Genomic DNA, 19,299 nt, shown 5'->3' with positions numbered 1-19,299 from the left:
TATACAACATGACCATGGGACAAACCTGCATGTGTACCCCCTGAATCCAAAAATAATGATTAAAAAATAATGAGAGCTTGAAGTTTTCCCAGGAACTCGGAAACCTATCATTGTTATTGGCACAGTTAGAATGACTGAAATGTTTTTCTGCTCCCTTTTTCTGTATATCGCAAACATTAGCTACATCAGCAACCATATACTTCTTCATTGTCAACTTTTCGAAGTAAATCTGTGTAAATCATTATGCAATATATACAATAACGTGTATCAATTAAAAATAAAGTAAAACTAAAAGTCCTCTCAATCAAGGAATTTATTGGTTGAATAAACACAAATTGTACAGTCTTGTGTTAATCTGAGCTGCTCTACTTTTAGAGAGTGTGTATATATGTACGTCTATGAATGCAAAGTAAATAGCGTATTACGCAAACAGGATGGACTAAATCCCACATTACTTACCTTAGTGAGAGGTTTCCAGGAGAGATCTAGATGCAAAAAAGTAGATGGCACATCAAAAGGAATTTCAATATTTTCTTCCTTCTTTTTCTCTGTTGTTTGGGGGGTTAAAGGTTTCTGTGGTCTAATATCCCAAAAACATATTGTGCTAAAAAGAAGTTTATATATATATTTTTATTAAGTATAAACAAGAGGTGCAGCCTCAGGACTACCATTAATGCTGCTACATGTTAGCATTGTGACCATGGCTATATTTTAATGTATCTGAAACTAAGATTTTTATGAACTGAGACAGCTTTGTACTTCATATTTTAGAGAATTAAACTGTTTGTTGGGTTGTTTAACAGCTTCCCTCATCTTGGGATAATAACATACATAAGAATTGAGTTTGAAATTGATGCACTCTTTTAAAAATACAAGTTTTATTTAGATATAAATCATATACTACAACATTCATACAATTAAAGTGTATAATTCAATAGTTTTCAATATATTCACAGAATTGGGAAGCCATCACCACAATCAATTTTAGAAGATTTTTGTCATGCTCTCCCGCCTCATCAAAAAACCTCATGCAGATTAGCAGTCACTTCCTATTAGCAGTTTTTCCCAAGCCATCCCACCAGTCCTAGACAACCACTGATCTGCTTCTTAGCGCTATAGATTTTACTATGCTGGACATTTCATACATTGAATCATATACGGTCTTTTGTGATTGCCATTTTTCTCTGAGCATGTTTTTAAGGCTCATTCGTGCTGTGGCTGGCAGCTATCAGGACTTCATTCCTCCTTACGGATGAATATTCCATTGTATGGATATACTACATTTTATGTATCCATTCATCAGTACATTTGATAAATAAATTTGAATTCCACACACCCCCACCACAGCTTTTTGTCTATTATAAATGCTGCCAGTGAACATTTGTGTGTGTTTGCATTTCTCTTGGGTGTATCTAAGACTGGAATTGCTGGGTTAAATGATAACTCTTGTGTTTAATCTTTTGAGGAACTGCCAGATTGTTTTCCAAAGCAATTGCACCATTTTTACATTCTATCAGCAATGTGTAATCACTCCAATTTATCCACATCTCCGCAGGTTCACCAGCACTTGTTGCTTTTTGTCTTTTGATTATAGTCATTGTAGTGGGTATAAAATTGTATTTCATCAAAAGTAGTTTGGGTTCCTTTTGTGCTTTTGTTGTAATATCTAAGAAATCACCCCTCAATTCAAAGTCATGAAGATACATGACTATGTTTTCTTCTAAGAGTTTTCTAGTTTTAGCTCTTACGTTTAGATCATTATTCCATTTTATATGTTTGTATATGGGATGAGATAGGAATCCAACTTTATATTTTGCACGTGGATATCCAGTGGTCCCAGCACCATTTGTTGAAAAGATTATTCTTTATGTATCGAATTGTCTTGGCGTCCTTGTTGAAAATCAGCTGGCTAAAGATGTATGGCTTCATTTCCGGACTCTCAGGTCTTTTTCATTGATCTATGTATCTATCTTTATGCTAGTTCTAGTACATCTGTCTCTATTACTATAGCTTTGTAGAAAGTTTAGAAATTTGGAAGTGTGAGTCCTCCAACTTTTTTCTTCCTTGACAAGATTGTTTTGGCTATTCTAGGTCTCATTATTTGCATTCCCGTGATAACTAATGATATTGAGCATGTTTTTATGTGCTTATTGACCATTTGTGTATCTTCTTTGGGGAAATATCTACTGAGAACCTTTGTTCACTTTTTAATTGGGTCATTTGGGTTTTTATTGTTGCATGGTAAGAGTTCTTTTATATATTCTGGTACAAGTCTTTTATCAGATACATGATTTGTAAATATTTTTTCCTATTCTGTGGTTGTCTTTTCAATTTATTGGTAGTAACTTTGGAAGCTCAAAAAGTTTTAATTTTGATGAAGTCCAATTTATCTATTTTTTTCTTTCGTTGCTTGCACTTTTGGTGTTTCATCAAAGTCACATAATCTTAAAAGTGATGTAGTGAAAATAACATACACAGAGTTGGATATAATGTGCCTTGTACACAGTAGGTACCCAACAAGCCAAGTGTTATTTATCCTTATTCCTTCTTCCTCACAGGTTAACTATAAAAGTCAAATGAGATAATATATCTTTAAAATTTTTTTTTTTTTTTTTTTTTTTTTTTTTGAGGCGGAGTCTCGCTCTGTTGCCCGGACTGGAGTGCAGTGGCCGGATCTCAGCTCACTGCAAGCTCCGCCTCCCGGGTTTACGCCATTCTCCTGCCTCAGCCTCCCGAGTAGCTGGGACTACAGGCGCCCGCCATCTCGCCCGGCTAGTTTTTGTATTTTTAGTAGAGACGGGGTTTCACCGTGTTAGCCAGGATGGTCTCGATCTCCTGACCTCGTGATCCGCCCGTCTCGGCCTCCCAAAGTGCTGGGATTACAGGCTTGAGCCACCGCGCCCGGCCGATCTTTAAAAATTTTTAGAAGTTCCACACATACAGAGTGCACTAAAAATAATACTTTGTATATGTGTGAAACTTTATAAAGAATGTTCACATACACTATCTCATTTGATTTTCATAACCAACCTGTGAGGAATATGTTTCTGATAATGAAACTACAACACATTATAGTGATACTTGTATTAATTAAGTATATTTAATATTAATTATACTAGTCTGTGAAATTAATTATATTCTTTGTATCATTTATGTGAAAACATATAATGAAAATGGCTAAAAACATACCATATTAGCTCTATAATTTCTATCACTGAAGTTATATATAATCTGATTAATAAATTTAAGATCTATTGAATAACTTAGATGTGTAAGTTAAAGTATTAAATAGCAACTCAAGGAAGACTAACAAATTTTTAAATATAATTTAATCAATATAATTTATTCATTTAAATAATGGATAAATGGTTAAAATTAATAAAAATATTAATCATTTTTATATTGTCAAATCGATTTCTTGAGAAAACACCACAAGTGACACATTAAGATCTGTTTTTGGCCGCGCAGTGGTTCATGCCTGTAATCCCAGCACTTTGGGAGGCCGAGGCGGATGGATTACGAGGTCAAGAGATCGAAACCATCCTGGCCAACATGATGAAACCCTGTCTCTACTAAAAATACAAAACTTAGCTGGACATGGTGACGTGCACCTGTAGTCCCAGCTACTTGGGAGGTTGAGGGAGGAGAATCGCTTGAACCCAGAAGGTGGAGGGTGCAGTGAGCTGAGATCACCCCACTGTGCTCCAGCCTGGCAACAGAGCGAGACTCTGACAAAAAAAATAAAAAATTAAAAATTAAAAAATTAAAAAAAAAAAGATCTGTTTTTAAACATGCTTATAGTTGGTTTTAAATTGTTTTTCAAAATGATATAGCACTTCTTAAATCTTACAGGGTTAATTAGCATTATTCATAAAATGGCTTTGCTAAATACAGACAGCATCAGTTCAACTTTTTATATAAATTAGTTTGGAAATTAATTTTGCTATATTCTATGTTATAAGACTCTTAGCATGGCTGAAGTATAAAGGTTAGGACTAATGGAGTTTTCCAGATAACTGAAAGCTTTTCTAAAAGCACAAACTTTATTTTTTTACTTTAATAATTTTTTAAGGAAAGGTTTCCAGAATATCCCCATATTTACATAAATAATCATATAAATAATAATTTAACCAACCAGCCTTCTTCCTTCCTTCCAAACTCAAGAGCCATCATTATAAAGAAACAACTCAGGACCTATGTCAATATGCTTTTAAATGTTCTCCTAGTATAGCTTTTCATTCTGTTGTTTACATTCAACATTATAGCACAAGTGTTTCCCTATGAAATCATAATATGATATAATTTAATTGTTCCATGATATTTCATATGGTCCTATAGGTGATGTATTGTCTTTGCCTCGGGGACAACTTCCCCCTTTTCTTTTCTTTCTTTTTTTTTTTTTGAGACAGAGTCTCGCTCTGTCACCCAGGCTGGAGTGCAGTAGCTTGATCTCGGCTCACTGAAACCTCCACCTCCTGGGTTCAAATGATTCTCCTGCCTCAGCCTCCCAAGTAGCTGGGAATACAGGCATGTACCACCACACCCAGCTAATTTTTTGTATTTTTAGTAGAGACGGTGCATTCTAGTGGTTCTTTGGGGAACCACCCTGTTCTCCATTACATGTACTCAGGTTGGGATCGTCAGTCAAGGTGCTCTGTTATTTCTCCCCTGGCTAAAGGGATGGGTTCATGATACAGTGGGAGCCAGGCAGACCCCTTCCAGTTAATTTGACTCTTGAGCAGCGGGACACAATGATTGGCACTGATTCATTCAGAGAAAAAGGGCTGGCCATTTGTTCCTGCTACCCAAATCTCTGGGGCTATTTTCAAGTTCCGAATCAGTTCTTCCTTTGATTCAGGAACGTCATTACTTACTAGCTACAATATAGGACATTCAGTAGTGCTATGTATAACTCACTCTATATTTAGTCAGCTATAGGTGGAATATGAATTCGCCTTCAGAGCCTCATATTTATCTTTTCCTTTTTCTTTTTTTGAGACAGAGTTTTGCTCTTGTTGCCCAGGCTGGAGTGCAATGGCACAATTTCGCTCCTCATGTTTTCTATTTGTAAATATTTTTCAGGGTTGTTGCAAATATAAAGATAGTTAACCTATTAAAGCACTCAGTAGAGTATTGGCATAAATATCCAATACATTTATTTCCAATAAACTTATTTCTTTCCCTTAAGTTAGCCACAGTAAGTGCTCATTGCCTGTTGTCACAGAATCTTCCCCAATACGTGCTCACAGGATTAATCATGTCTCTCTCATCCCTAGCCCGTGGCTGCTGCTAACATCACTTGTTCCTTCTCCCATCACTCCACAACTTCTTCTGTGGCATATGGTGTCGTTTCCACTGGGGTCAAAGCTGTGTGGAATGGGAAAGTTTGTCCAGTATTTGGATGCTAGATAATGATATTATTCTTCATATTTCCTGTTTCATTATGAATTCTTAGTTCTATAAACTGGGAGATGTAATTTTGTTTAAGTAAATCTTCTTCAACGTAGCTACCGAATTGTTTTTAAGAACACTTTTTATAAATATACAATAAAAAGTTAAAAACTCTTCTACTTTTAAAAAGAAGCTTTCCCAATTAAATGTTGTAATCTTCAAAATTCCTAGATAAAATTGAAGATGAATAACATATATTACAAATTTACAAATATGAGAATGTGAAGAAGGAGAACTATGGATAATACTATACAACGTTATCAACCACAAAGCTTAGTTAATTCTTCTTTACATAACATATTTACCTCTATAAAACAATTTTTAAGCCAGCAACAATCCATAACATTCTTTCATTTCGTTATATTAGATTTAATTGCTACAATAAATATTAACGAGAAGAAGACACTGATTTTAGGAGCACCTAAGAAAAAATAACATGTATGAAAACACATTAGGAAATGTTTGGGCTGGGCGCGGTGGCTCATGCCTGTAATCCCAGCACTTTGAGTGGCCGAGACGGGCGGATCACGAGGTCAGGAGATCGAGACCATCCTGGCTAACACGGTGAAACCCCGTCTCTACTAAAAAATACAAAAAACTAGCCGGGCATGGTGGCGGGCGCCTGTAGTCCCAGCTACTCGGCAGGCTGAGGCAGGAGACTGGCATAAACCCAAGAGGCGGAGCTTGCAGTGAGCTGAGATCCGGCCACTGCACTCCAGTCTGGCAGACAGAGCAAGACTCTGTCTCAAAAAAAAACAAAAAACAAAACAAAAAAAGGAAATGTTTGAAACAAGACTTACCAATCTGCTGAACATGTGACAAGTTGACAGCATATTCCACTTCGATTCTCAAAGACGGAGCCCATTCTGTTAATCTATTTTTCAAACATGAAAGGGAAATAAAATTGTTTTTCTCATAGTTATTTACCTTTTAAATTCTTTTCTTCTTTGTTTTAAATGTTAATAAAAGAACATACTGGCTGGGCTCGGCGGCTCACGCCTGCAATCCCAGTATTCTGGGAGGCTGAGGCGGGGCGGATCACGAGGTCAGGAGATCGAGACCATCCTGGCAAACATGGTGAAACCCGTTTCTACTAAAAATGCAAAAAATTAGCCGGGCATGGTGGCAGGTGCCTGGAGTCCCAGCTACTTGGGAGGCTTAGGCAGGAGAATGGCGTGAACCAGGGAGGCAGAGCTTGCAGTGAGCCGAGATCGCACCACTGCACTCCAGCCTGGGCAACAGAGCCAGACTCCATATCCAAAAAAAAAAAGAACATACCACTATCTCAGAAGTTTGGGAAATAGAAGTTTTTAAAATTAAATACTGTTCTGCAATATATTCTTCTCTAGTCTTTTGTCACAGAAACATTTTTACATAGTTGTAATTAGAATGCATATAAATTTTTATACTGAGATTTTTCACTCCACATAATTTGAACATTTACCTGTATGTTCATAAATTATTATATATATATATATAATTATTACTATATAGTATTATTTTGAGAAAGCATCTCACTCTGTGCCCCAGGCTGGAGAGCAGTGGCACAATCTCAGCTCACTGCAACCTCAACCTCCCAGGTTCAAGTGGTTCTCCTGAGTCAGCCTCCTAAGTAGCTGGCATTACCAGCATGTGCCCACCATGCCCAGCCAATTTTTGTATTTTTAGTAGAGACAGGGTTTCGCCATGTTGGCCAGGCTGGTTTGGAACTCCTGGCCTCAAATGATCCGCCCACCTCGGCCTCTGAAAGTGCTGGGATGACACGCATGAGCCACGCGCCCGGCCTCATAAATTATTCTAATCCTTTTATAATATACGGATGATATGCCATCATTTCATTATCCATTATTATTAGAAATGTAGGCTCTGACAATTTTTCACTGAATTGTACAGTTGAACATAGGCGCTTTTATGAGGTTGCTAAGCAGGTAGATCAATGGAAAAGAGGCTAAGTGTTAAATGAGACCCCAAATAAAAGTGTGCCATGATTGTTGTAAGATCTGTCTTTTTTGTAATTATGGGCATAACTGCATGCACACAGAGGATTCACAGGAGGGTTTATGGTTCCTCAGGTCCTAGAAGGTCCAAAATTCCAACCCACTAGCTCTCAAAGAAGGCAGCAGGCTTTGAGGCAACCTGTGAAGATGCCACTCTGGAATTGAGAGGGAAACACATGACTTTCCCCAGTGCTCTAACCTTCTGATAGAACTGATGAGCAAAATAATAAACAGAGGTGGGGCTTCTAGCAGCAAATGAAGTTAGGTGGAAACAGGGGTGGGGAAGGTATAGGTGGTGCCCAGGTCACGACTGCAGGCATCCGGAAGCCAGGCAACCGCGAACCTGATGGACATCTCTGTGGCCTGAACTACCGACTTCCACTCCTTCCAGAACCTGCATGGTGTTACCTCTCTCTCTACTGAGGCTTTCCTGCTATAATGACCTCAGAGACCCCAGAGATGTGCTTGCTCTGGGGTTTTATGTTTTAATGACTAAAACTCCAAAAACATAACAGTATTATAGAAGTTTGGAAAACAGAATATTTTAGAATCATATATAATTCTGCCTTATAATCTCTTCCAGTCTTCTTTCATGGAAACACTTTGACATGATTTTTCAAGGTATGCATATAATTTTGTATCTAGATATACAAATTGGATCATTTCTTAGTATGAATTCTCTAAAACTGGAATTACTGGTCAAACAGTTTGAAAATCTGGATGACTTAAGAACCACCGTAACTAACTGCATTCCAAAAGTTTTATGTTGAAATCAGCAATGTGTTCTGGTTTCACCACTTTATTCTTTTTTAACATATTAATCAAATTTTTCATTTAAAAATTAAATAAATCCAAAATGGCACATTATTGTTGCCTTACTATTAATTTCTTTGATATTAGAATGGCTGAATGATTTTCATGTTGATTTATTGTTTTATTTTATAAGTCTTTTGCTTATTTATCAAAAATTTTTATATTTACCATATTTGGTACAAATATTTTCCTCCATTTTGTTATTTGTTCTTTACTTTTTATTTTTTATTGATGCATAGCAGATGGACATATTTTGGGGGTATATATGATATACTGATACATTCATAAAATGTTTAAAGATGAAATCAGGGTATTTGGCCTATCCGTTACCTTAAATATTAATATTTCTTTTCTTTATACTAGGAACAATCAAATTATTCTCTTCTAGCTATTTTGTAATGTATAATAGATTATTGTTAATTATAGTCACCCTACTAATCTATCAAACACTGGGTCTTATTTCTTCTATCTAACTGTATATTTGTACACCCATTAATTAACCTCTCTTTATCCCTCTCATTATTATTATTATTATTTTTTTACTTAGAGATGGGGTTTCGCCATGTTGCCCAGGCTGGTCTTAAACTCCAAGTCATCTTCCTGCCTCAGCCTCCCAGTGTTGGGATTATAGGCATGGATGAGCCACCATGCCCGGCCTCTCATTATTTTTTAACTTAGAAATTTATATTTGTATATTTTGAATCTGTCAATCATTCCTTTCTGATTTCTTTCAACATTAATTATCTTTGAAAACTATCTTCATTCCAGAGTCTGATATTCTATTTTGATTTACTGTATTTTTATATGATTTGTTATTTTCTTTTGTTTTCTTTTTTTTTTTTTTTTGAGACAGAGTCTGGAGTCTGGCTCCGCTGCCCAGGCTGGAGTGCAGTGCTGCAATCTCGGCTCACTGCAAGCTCCACCTCCTGGGTTCATGCCATCCTCCCATCTCAGCCTCCTGAGTAGCTGGGACTACAGGAGCCCGCCACCACGCCCAGCTAATTTTATTTTTGTATTTTTAGTAGAAACAGGGTTTCACCGTGTTAGCCAGGATGGTCTCGATCACCTGACCTCGTGATCCCCCTGCCTCCAACTCCCAAAGTGCCGGGATTACAGGCGTGAGCCACTGCGCCCGGCCTGTTATTTTCATTTAAATTTAAAATCATCTCAATGAAATTGCATGCATGGTGTGCATTGAAATGGAAGTGATATGAAGTTCCTTTACTTGTATTACAACTCCCATTAGTACTTGTAAACTTTTAATATATCACAGAAACTATATGTGGGCTATTTATTTTGGTTCATTATGACTTTTAAAAGTATCATTGCTTTGCATCATCCATTTGAATACCTCTTACAACTGGTATAATGATAATCACCTCTTACAACTCTAATTTCTCAGAATATTCTTGGTATTTCACCTGTTAATTCTTCAAAGTACATAGTAGATCTTTAATGCCCTTGAGGGAAACATTTGGGGAACTTGCCGGTTTCCAAATTTATAGACCCCATGCTTTGTGAGGTTATAGTCAAGTAAGTATACAACCATAAAGACAAACGCCAATGCAGAAGCCAGGCAGTCAGCTGGGCTCATGGACTGCACAACTAGTTTTCACCCACCAGCCTCTCAGCACACTCAATTCCAGATTGTGCCCAGCAAAATTACATGGTATGTCACAGATCTTTAGGGTTCCCTTCCCTCAAATATCTGAGATCATAAATCTTAAATTCATACATGGTAAGGGTGTAAAATATTTGCAGTTCATTTCTACACATCAAGCCCTCATTTTCTCCACTATTGTATTATATCAGTGTTGATACCACCCACATTTTTTAGTTAGAAGCCAATTGAGTTGAAAGATTGGCCTTATTCTTACTCCAGCTCAGATACTGGTCTGGCAACAGTAACCCAATTTTTTGATGCTTAGTTCCTGGTTATTTCACAATTTAAGTGTAAATGAATTGTTGACTTGAAACATCTTCTTTGCATAAAATCTGAAAATGTATAATTCAGCAGGAGAAAAATATAAGGCCATCAAGTCTCACCTCAAATGTGTCAGACAGCCAGTGTATATCTGTAATTACTTTCTTATGTCCATTTTCTATTGAAGAGACTGCACAGTGTCTGATATACATTGCGTCTTTATTACTCTCCGGTTCAAGGAGAAACATAGGCTGAAAAATATTAAAAGAAAGTTAAGTGCTAATTTCAGAGGGCTGATGAATGAACTCATACTTTACTCATCATCCCCATTAAAATTAACAATTTAGAGATACACTAGTTCAAGGAAAATCATAAATTAGTGTTTCTATATATCATATATTTAGGGAATAGTTTGGTCTAAGACTGTATCTCTAAACTTAGCAAGTATTATTGACCTACTCCCTAAAGAATCAATGAGACATCTCATTCTAGAGGGAGTATTTCTTTGTGCCTATAGAAGGCCGCATCTCACCATTCTTTGGTAAGAGACTTGTTGATGTTAAAGCTGAAGAACTGAGCTGGAGTAGATGTGTAATATGGTGGGTAGGTATGGAGTTGGGAGCTGAGGAATCTTCTCAACCCTCTTAACAGAATCCATAGCCCCACAAAACCATGGTGTATTATCATCAAATATGATGTAACCCCTTCATTTTATACATGAGAAAAGCTATCCTGCTGAGGTGAGGTGGCACGTCCAAACTCACAGGACTACGGTCCACAGCCTGGGTATCCGCTCTTCTGTCCAGTGCTCTTTCAATCACCTCACTTTAGGCAAGTCACATGGTCCCTTCATTTCATTTAACAATAACAACCAGACAGAACTTCATATCCTTGGGTAGATGGTACAACTTGATTCATTGTGTTTTAATCAAGGGCCCACATAAAAGTGATTCAGAACATGTTCACAAGCACAGGTGAAGGCTTGGGAAATAACATTCTTTTATTTTTTCCTTTTTTCTCTTGAGTTTTTATTAGCCTTGGCAACTATATTATGTACTTTTCCATAAACTCTTAAATGGAAAAACTTGCAAATGAAATGTTATAAAAAGCTTACCTTCAGTGTGGCTTTTTTACTTCTACTACCACCTGCCTTAACGTTTTCTATGCGATCTGCATGTGTGGTGATATCCCACATGACAATCTAAAACAGAAATCAATGTTATCATAACCTTTTCAGAAAATATCTAATTGAGTCTTAATTTTCTTTTAACTATTGGTTTGTAGCCTGATAAGTCAATCACCATAGGAGATAATCAAATTTAGCTTGTATCTTAAGTGAGTCAGCAATTTTTAAAGCTAGTATAAAAATAATGTTTTCTTCTCTGTAAAAGTATCTTTAGCACTTTCATTTTTGTGCTCACATTAATAAATGCCAGTATTTTTAAAAATCCAAAATAAATATCATGCAATTCCCTTTGCTTTGGGAAAAGTTCTTCCTCTGTTTTTGGAAATGTGCTGTGATTGTAAGGACCATTGCTTTGGATCCAGGAAAAAACAGCCCATACTCCAGAATTGAGTACAAACACCCGACTGTCCAAAGAAGGCTTGGAAGTGATGATTTTGATTTAACTGAATGGCCAACTCTGAATTCTTATGTATCTAGATGGCCATTTTTTTAAAAAAAGTCAGGATAAGGTAGAAATGTAACACTAAATTAGGTTTCCAATGACTAAAAGGTATTTCAGTACACTAAAGTTTTAACAAAATGTTAGGAGTACAGAATTGTAAGTGATTTTATTTTCATCATGTGCTTTTCTGAAATATTCTAAAATAAAGTCACATTACCTTTGTAATGAGTGAAAAAGGCATTTCAGGATTTGCAAGGCTTGGAGGATGGGCTCTGAGTCATTATGACCCTCAGTTATTGTTGAACAAAACTGAGGGAGAAAAAATTGTTTTCCTGGTTATTTTGGTTCTGGATAAACAGACACGGAAGCTGCAGGCATTTACATTTTAACCGCAAGGAAGTATTTCAAGCCACACACACAAAAATTATATACCCTTTTAATGGTCAAACTGACTCAGTCACAGTGAATTTAAACTTTGACCATAAAACAGTTTTACGATTGTTTTGCTTCACTAGAGAAACAGGATATTGGAGGATAGGATCTAAATTTGGTATTAGATAACTTAAAAAGAAGATAAAAGCAAATGGTATTTATCTATCTACATATAATCTATATATATCTCTATCTATCTATAAATTCAGTGATGTATGTATGCTTTCTAGTGAATTTCTGTTTAAGTTCTGAATCACCCCCTAACTCCTACTCCCTAGGAAATTTCAGAAGAGGCCTTTTTTTCCAAGAAGTAGTAATGCTTGTAGCTTTTGTTCTTCCATGGAATCTTATACAATATGTGGTTCGGTCCCAGCAACACAAATAGATTTCACCCAGTTCTGTTTCAGTTTTGAAGCTGGGTTACCCCATGAACACCTCAGGAGTTGATACCATGTGTAACACGTCTCTATACCCTGCTTCCTGGTGTGGTGTCTGGCACACAATTGGCATGCCTTCCTTCTGCTGAATTGAATCCTTAAGTCCAAGGAACTGCCAAATCAAAACTTATTACCAAAGCTTGTCTACATTAATACATAGCTGAAAAAATTCCGTAAGTACCTGCCCGTTGATACAGCCTCCAGCAATGATATTAGGATCACTTGGACAGAACTTGAAGCAGAAGATGTCATCTGGGCTCTCCAGCATTAACTAAAGTAAACCCAGCAAATTCATGAAAGAATGAGAAAACAGATTAAGATCATGGCTAGAAAATAATATTAAGACAGTTAAAAGTCTAATTTTGTAGCTATCTATAAGCAAGGTGTGTAGAGAGCCTATTCTCAGAGTTCTGCCTCTGAACTAAAAGCTGCTTTTGCTGAATTTTATTGTGCACATTGGCCAGAAGAGGGACAGTGAGTATGTTCTCAAGAGGACCCAGGTATCCCCCAACCCACCCCTCAGTAGAAACAAACTGTAGTTATTTGGGGAGCATGTTACAATGTTTATAAACAAAAAGACTATGAAATTCGTGTTCCTTGAAAACCATGGAAGGGAAGCTCTGTGAGGACAGGATCTGTGTCTGTTTTGTTGCTTGCTGAATACTGAGCCAGGCACTCCTGGAGTGGAGAGGAGATCTACAGGGTAGAAAGGTTAGAAAACTCTAGTGAGAGAGTGGCACTGTTTTCGTGGCTGACAAGAAAGGGTTAGAGATCTTTTATTTTGATCTCTGGGTCTATGATCATTAAAGTATTTAGAATCTATTACAGTAAAACTACCTTAATTCAAATGAATTGGGAAAAAGGAAGAAGGGGAGGCCAGGGTTTATTAGGGAAAGTCTTGATTATGCAATACTTTTTAGAAACAAAATATTATTATATTTAAAACATTGAAATAATCTAACACTATACACCACCCACCCACTAAGCAGATGTCTTATTGAGCAGACCATGAAAACTAGAACCCTGTGTAGCAAACCCAGCCTTCAGCCTCATTTTATTTGAATTGCTATGGGTTTTGGTTGGTTTGAGTGGGGTTTCTGTGTGTTTTGGTTTGGTTTTAGTTGAGCTATTTAAAATTGGGCGATTTCATACAAAATTCCAAATTTCTCAATTCTCTTAACAATGGGACCACCTGGCAACAAGAGGGCAGCCAGCCTAGAGACAGGTAATGCACTCTCCAAGGCCGCAGTCCGTACCACTCCCCAGTGCTCTCCCACACATTCACTTTTATTTATTATCCAGTGATCCTTGGAATTGAGGAAACCCATGTGAAACTAAAATCTATTTGCATTTGACCAACTGGTATTTAAGTAAAGTCCATAAAAAAGTTTGTTTTAAAAATAGTTTAAACATTCTTCTTACGACTTTTGAAAAAAATAGCATGTTGATTTGTTCAATAAACAAATTGTAAACTTCAGTTTTGCTCAAACTGAATGATGACAAGCTCTGCATTGAAGAAAGCCTAACTTTATAAATGTTTACAACATTACATGATTATAAAGTACTTTGCAATAAAAACTGCTAAAGGTATACATGAAAGTAGTATTTGAAAATTCAGGCTATATGGGCAACTCTTCCTAATTACCTGAGGATGTATAGGATCAGAGAAGCTCCAGAAAAGAATCAGTGATGGCTGCAGCAATAATTTACCAGAAAAGTGAACTCTGTCTTCAAAAGAAAGTCGCACGGCCACCGACACAGCTATTAGCCCTGATTGAAACACATGTAGAAATTAAAGTTGGCAACACCTATACATGGAGAAGTGTCTCTAGCTTTTGCTTTTCTACACAGCCACTCTTCATTTTCACTTTGTCCATAGGAGACCAAGAGTTTTCTTAGAGCTCTGTTGGCTAATGTGGTTGCCACTAGTTACATGTCACTTATTTAGCACTTGAAATCTGGCTGGTCCAAAATGACATGTACTGTTAGTATAAAATATACAGGGGACTCAGAAGATTTTGGAGGAAAAGAAAATCTTGTTTTGTTTCTTTTTTGTGAGGAAAGGGCTAGTGGAGGGTGAAAGGAGGAAGAAAGAGGACAAATACCTCTCTTTCCATGTTTCCACCTTTGCACAACCCTACCTACCTCCCTTGGCTGCTGAGCTCTATAAAGGAGGCACATTTCCTCTCTTGTCTAGTAATCAGAAAGGCAGTGTTAGGAGGAAGAAATTTAGCTTTGGGAGAGCAATAGGCCCAAGCCAAACCCAGACTCTGCCTATGCCACCTGGGTGACCTGGGCAAGTCACTTCCCTGAGTTGAGCTTGGGTCTTTTTGTTGTGAAACAGAGATGATGACAGGTGTGTGTCCTACAGGGTTGTTGGGAGGACACCTGACAGTGAAGATGTGGAAAGCACATGGCAGGTACCTAGTGAGCACAGAGCAAATGGAAGGTGTCTTATTGACATTGAGCTAGTTTGCAATTTTACATATGAAAGCAACAGACAATTTCAGTGTTATCACAAAACGGAATCCCCATCATTTCCATTTCACCATAGATAGTTGGATGCCATGAGACACAGGTAATCATTTTCTCCGTTGGGCTATGAAGGTCGGTAAAGGACTGGTACTCTTTCAGGTGGGTATCAGTCTTGTCCCCAAAGGTGCCTTCTTCTTCTGCGAGGTGTTTCCAGTCATCAGTAAATGTGTTCGTGATTTCATTTTGCTGCAGGGCTATTTCAACACTAATTTGTAAAAATAAAAAGCAATTAAGATACTGGATTTTAGTATCCAATAATGTGACTATCTTAGCAACTCCTTCTCCTTCCTTTATACTGAACAAAAAATAATAATTCTCAATTATATTTGGCAATAATGATTAATCTCATGTGAAATAAATGACTTAGGAGAAAAAAAATCATGGTGGCATGTTACTCAGAACTTCGAGCAACTTCATGATCTGCCTCAGTTTCCAAGCCAAGGCTGTACTCTCTCCAGGTCAATGCCTGAGCATGCAGCTGCAGGGATGGCTGGGCCTGGCCAGTCCTCCTTGTGCAGCACTCCCACAGCAGGCGTCTTTGCTCTGGAGCTCCTGCTGGGTAGGCTGAGAATTTGTCTGATGCTCTACCTTCCTAGTCCTGTCTCCCACTCCTTTATTTTTCACAGTGTAATCCTCAGTAAACTTCTGCCTCTAACTTGATGTCATTTGCTTCCTGGAAAGCCCCAACTGTCACAAATGGCAATTTTCTTAGGCATATTCTGTACTAAATGATCACTTATCCTAAACAGGATAGCCCCAATACATACGTAATTCAAAACAACAAATAAGAGATTCCGAACAAAGGAAGAATTGGAGTTTAGAAGTGTGTGCGTGCGTGTGTGTGTGTGTGTGTGTGTGTGTGTTTGTAGTTTTAGTTGTCACAATGCCTGGGAGGTGCTACTGTGTTTAATTCCATTACCAAGCCTCCTGCAATGCATGAGACAGTCCCCAAAATGAAAAATTAGCCTGCTAAAAATACTAATATTGTTCCTTTAAGATACCATCTGAGTGCTAGGATCATTTGCTAATAGTTAAGGACCTTGGTTTGACAGGCTCCTGCCTTAAAACAGTTCCTATGATAATGATTGTCCCTCTTTATGCTTAGGTCTGAAAGCTCTGCATACTCCCAAAGTCGCTGAGAGCTCTCCCACAATTAGAATGCCACCCAAGGTTTTGCCCTAATGATCAAAACTGTAAACTTCTTGGTTTTATATAGGTGTGGTAAGCTGAAAAAGTGGTTCTCAATTATGAATTTCTTAAAATAAGAAAAAACCCTTTAGATAGTTCAATATAAACAGTAAAAATAGATACTCCTAAAATATAAAAAAGGGCATCATTTGATACCCCTGTCATTGATCATTACACTACCAGTCATTGCCTAATTGAGTCCTCTCTTGGTTAAATTCTTCTTGTACTTCATCTTTCAAAATAGACCCCTTTCCTAAGACCTGGCCACTTAAAGTGTGGTCCAGTGACCACCAACATGACCTGGGGCTGTTAGAAATGCAGAGTCACAGGCTCCACCCCAGACTTACTGAGTCAGAGCCTGCATTTTAACAAGAGTCCTCAGGTGATTCATAAGCACATTGAACACTGAATAACCCTGTGTAGAGGACTGTCCAGACTTAAACAGTTTCCAGTGGAAGCATTAGGAAGCATTTTCCAAATCATGTTTCTTTCTGGTTAAGCCTAAATGAGAAAGGAATTCTCATGAGAAAAGTTAAAGACGTGGCTTTCGCTCTGGTTTCCTGATTCTACCTCCTCAGCCAGATTGGGGAAGTAATTCAAACAGAAGAAGTGAAAACACATCTTTCTTCTGGTTTCCAGTTTCTTGCTTTCCTGGAACCATGTGGCTCCTGAGAGTAACACATTGGAGGCTGGCAAAACTGTTGTCTAGGAATTTTAACTCTGAAAGGAAGGTTTCTTAGTTGTTTTGTGAATCCCCCGAAGTTCCTCTCTCTTGTCTCATGTCATTGCCTTCTTTTCAAATAATGCTTCCCTTAAGTTTGTTTTAGATAAAATTCTGTGAGAAAGAAATTTCCCATTTCTAAAAGGGCTTTCTTCCAGAACAAAATCAGGCTTACCTTAATTAAAAACTACTGAATAAACCTTAAGCAGTTTTAAAGCTGGAAGTTACATTTGCAGTGATATAAACATGGGTTTCTTATTTATTCTTGGCCAGTGCTATTATAATTCCTGTGCCAATTTTCCTCTTTCTTCTTATAGATCTGACTTCTCCTTCCCACATCTCAGGGAGGGAATCATAAAGGTGTCCACTATTCTTTTCTTTATAAGCATGGCAATTCAGAGGAAAGAATAAAAGTCCAGGTCTAAAGATAATATACAGTGTGGATTTATTTTGAACATTTTTTTATTACCTCAATATCTAGTTTTCTCTGGATATTGATTATATGTAAACAAACTTCTCATTTTTATTGTTCTTACAGGAAAAATTATAATGACTACTAAATTTTGATAAGGGGAGGGGGAAACTCAGGTTTTCTTATTTCTACCTCATTGCCCATATAGGAAAAATTATAGCATCCTTCCTGTGAATGAGTGGCAAATAATGTTCTCTCTGAATCATTAACTGAATTTTTGAGCCAGAGTCTCCCTCGGCATAGGTAACAACTTTGAAAGTTGTTGGAATTTTCAGGATATTTAATGCAGTCTGAAAGAACCAATGACATTTCTTAAAAATAAAAAAGCTTCACTTGGGCTATATATGAACTTGACTACCAAGTTTTTAATTTTGGAAAGAAACAGAAACCAGCCTATCGAATATAACTGACAGACTTGTCCTCCATTGGATCTACTTCTCTAAACTCTAGTATCAGCTTGATGAGAACTTGTCAAGTTGTTTCTCTGGTTTAGAAGCCCCAGAACTCTACCCAGGGTCCTACTAACAGCTTAGGGGGCATTTTGAAGATGCTTCTCTTTCAAAGCCAGTAAGAGTGCAGGAACACAGGAATTGGTGATAAGAGGGAAATGTCCAAAAAGACATTTGAATTCAGATTCTCATCTACAAAGATATTTTTGCAAATACTTATCACCATCATAACGTCCACAGCATTCTCCTCATCCTACAAAAAGTTAATGAAGAAGAGGAGTTAGGAGTGGAGAAAAAGACTTACATAAAAGTAACCGCGGTAAATACAAGTAATTGTTAATTTGCAATTAGGAAAACATCCTCACACACTCAACTCTTCACACTGTTTGATGTGGCCTTAGCTTGAGAGGGCTAAGATGTTGCATAGCAATAGAAAGGAAAGAAATACTGAATCTGTAGAATGTGTCATACCTGACAACTGTCTTCATACTTTTTATCTAGATACCATATATGGGATTGTTTATTTAGACCTGTTATTCTATGTAAACATATACATTTTATGTTTTATTTTTAAAATTTATAATATGCAATTTTTTACCTTATGGATGCATTGTTAAGAAAATCAACCAAAGGCTTTGATTGTTTGAGTGTCTCTTTTTCCTCTTCTGAGAATTCTCTTGGATAATATTGCGTAGTAGCATTTTTAGGATATGTCCTAATATATTAAAAGAAAATTCAATACCAAAGATTAGGTCAAAGAAGAGCAAATATGGGCCACAACAGGTCAAAAGTGTGTCTCTGTGACAATGATGTTAGGATATTATTTTATTTTATATTTAAATTATATGCATTGAATTTTCTTTATCCTAGACAACTGATATTGACCACTATTCAAAGTCTACATGAATTTTTCTCCAACATAATCAAAAAGATCTTATTTTTGTAAAATTTTTATTTAGAAATCATTTCAAACTTACAGAAAAGTTGTAAGAAGGGTATAAAGAATTCCCATATACCCTTCACCCAGATTCATCAATTATTAATGTTTTGCTATCTTTGTCGTTCTCTCTATCTCTTCATTAAGTCAGTATCTACCTCACTCCCTCGTGGGACATTTGGCAATGTCGAGAAACACTTTTGGTTGTCACAACCTAGACATGTTACTGGTGTCTAGTGCATAGAGCCCAGGAATGCTGTTAAACACCCTACAAAGCACAAGACAGCCTTCCCTCAAAGAGAATGATCCAGCCCC

At 37.1% G+C, this 19,299-nt stretch overlaps 1 protein-coding gene across 1 annotated transcript in view; it reads right to left on the bottom strand.

Moving 5' to 3' along the window:
- The window catches only part of WDR63 (WD repeat domain 63), a 73,790-nt gene that overhangs the window by 25,801 nt on the left and 28,690 nt on the right, over window positions 1-19,299 (bottom strand). The window contains exons 8-15 of the mRNA XM_033225444.1: window positions 18,646-18,762; window positions 15,232-15,422; window positions 14,328-14,452; window positions 12,864-12,953; window positions 11,300-11,386; window positions 10,308-10,436; window positions 6,252-6,325; window positions 460-604 (exon numbers count right to left, since the gene is read on the bottom strand). Coding sequence (XP_033081335.1) covers window positions 460-604; window positions 6,252-6,325; window positions 10,308-10,436; window positions 11,300-11,386; window positions 12,864-12,953; window positions 14,328-14,452; window positions 15,232-15,422; window positions 18,646-18,762 — 958 coding nt within the window. The remainder of the gene's footprint in view (window positions 1-459; window positions 605-6,251; window positions 6,326-10,307; window positions 10,437-11,299; window positions 11,387-12,863; window positions 12,954-14,327; window positions 14,453-15,231; window positions 15,423-18,645; window positions 18,763-19,299) is intronic.

Source organism: Trachypithecus francoisi, unplaced genomic scaffold, assembly GCF_009764315.1.
Source record: "Trachypithecus francoisi isolate TF-2019V2 unplaced genomic scaffold, Tfra_2.0 Lachesis_group12, whole genome shotgun sequence".
NCBI classification, from domain to species: Eukaryota; Metazoa; Chordata; class Mammalia; order Primates; family Cercopithecidae; genus Trachypithecus; species Trachypithecus francoisi.
The sequence above is the reverse complement of the archived record's forward strand: the minus strand, read 5'-3'. Positions and strand labels throughout refer to the sequence as shown.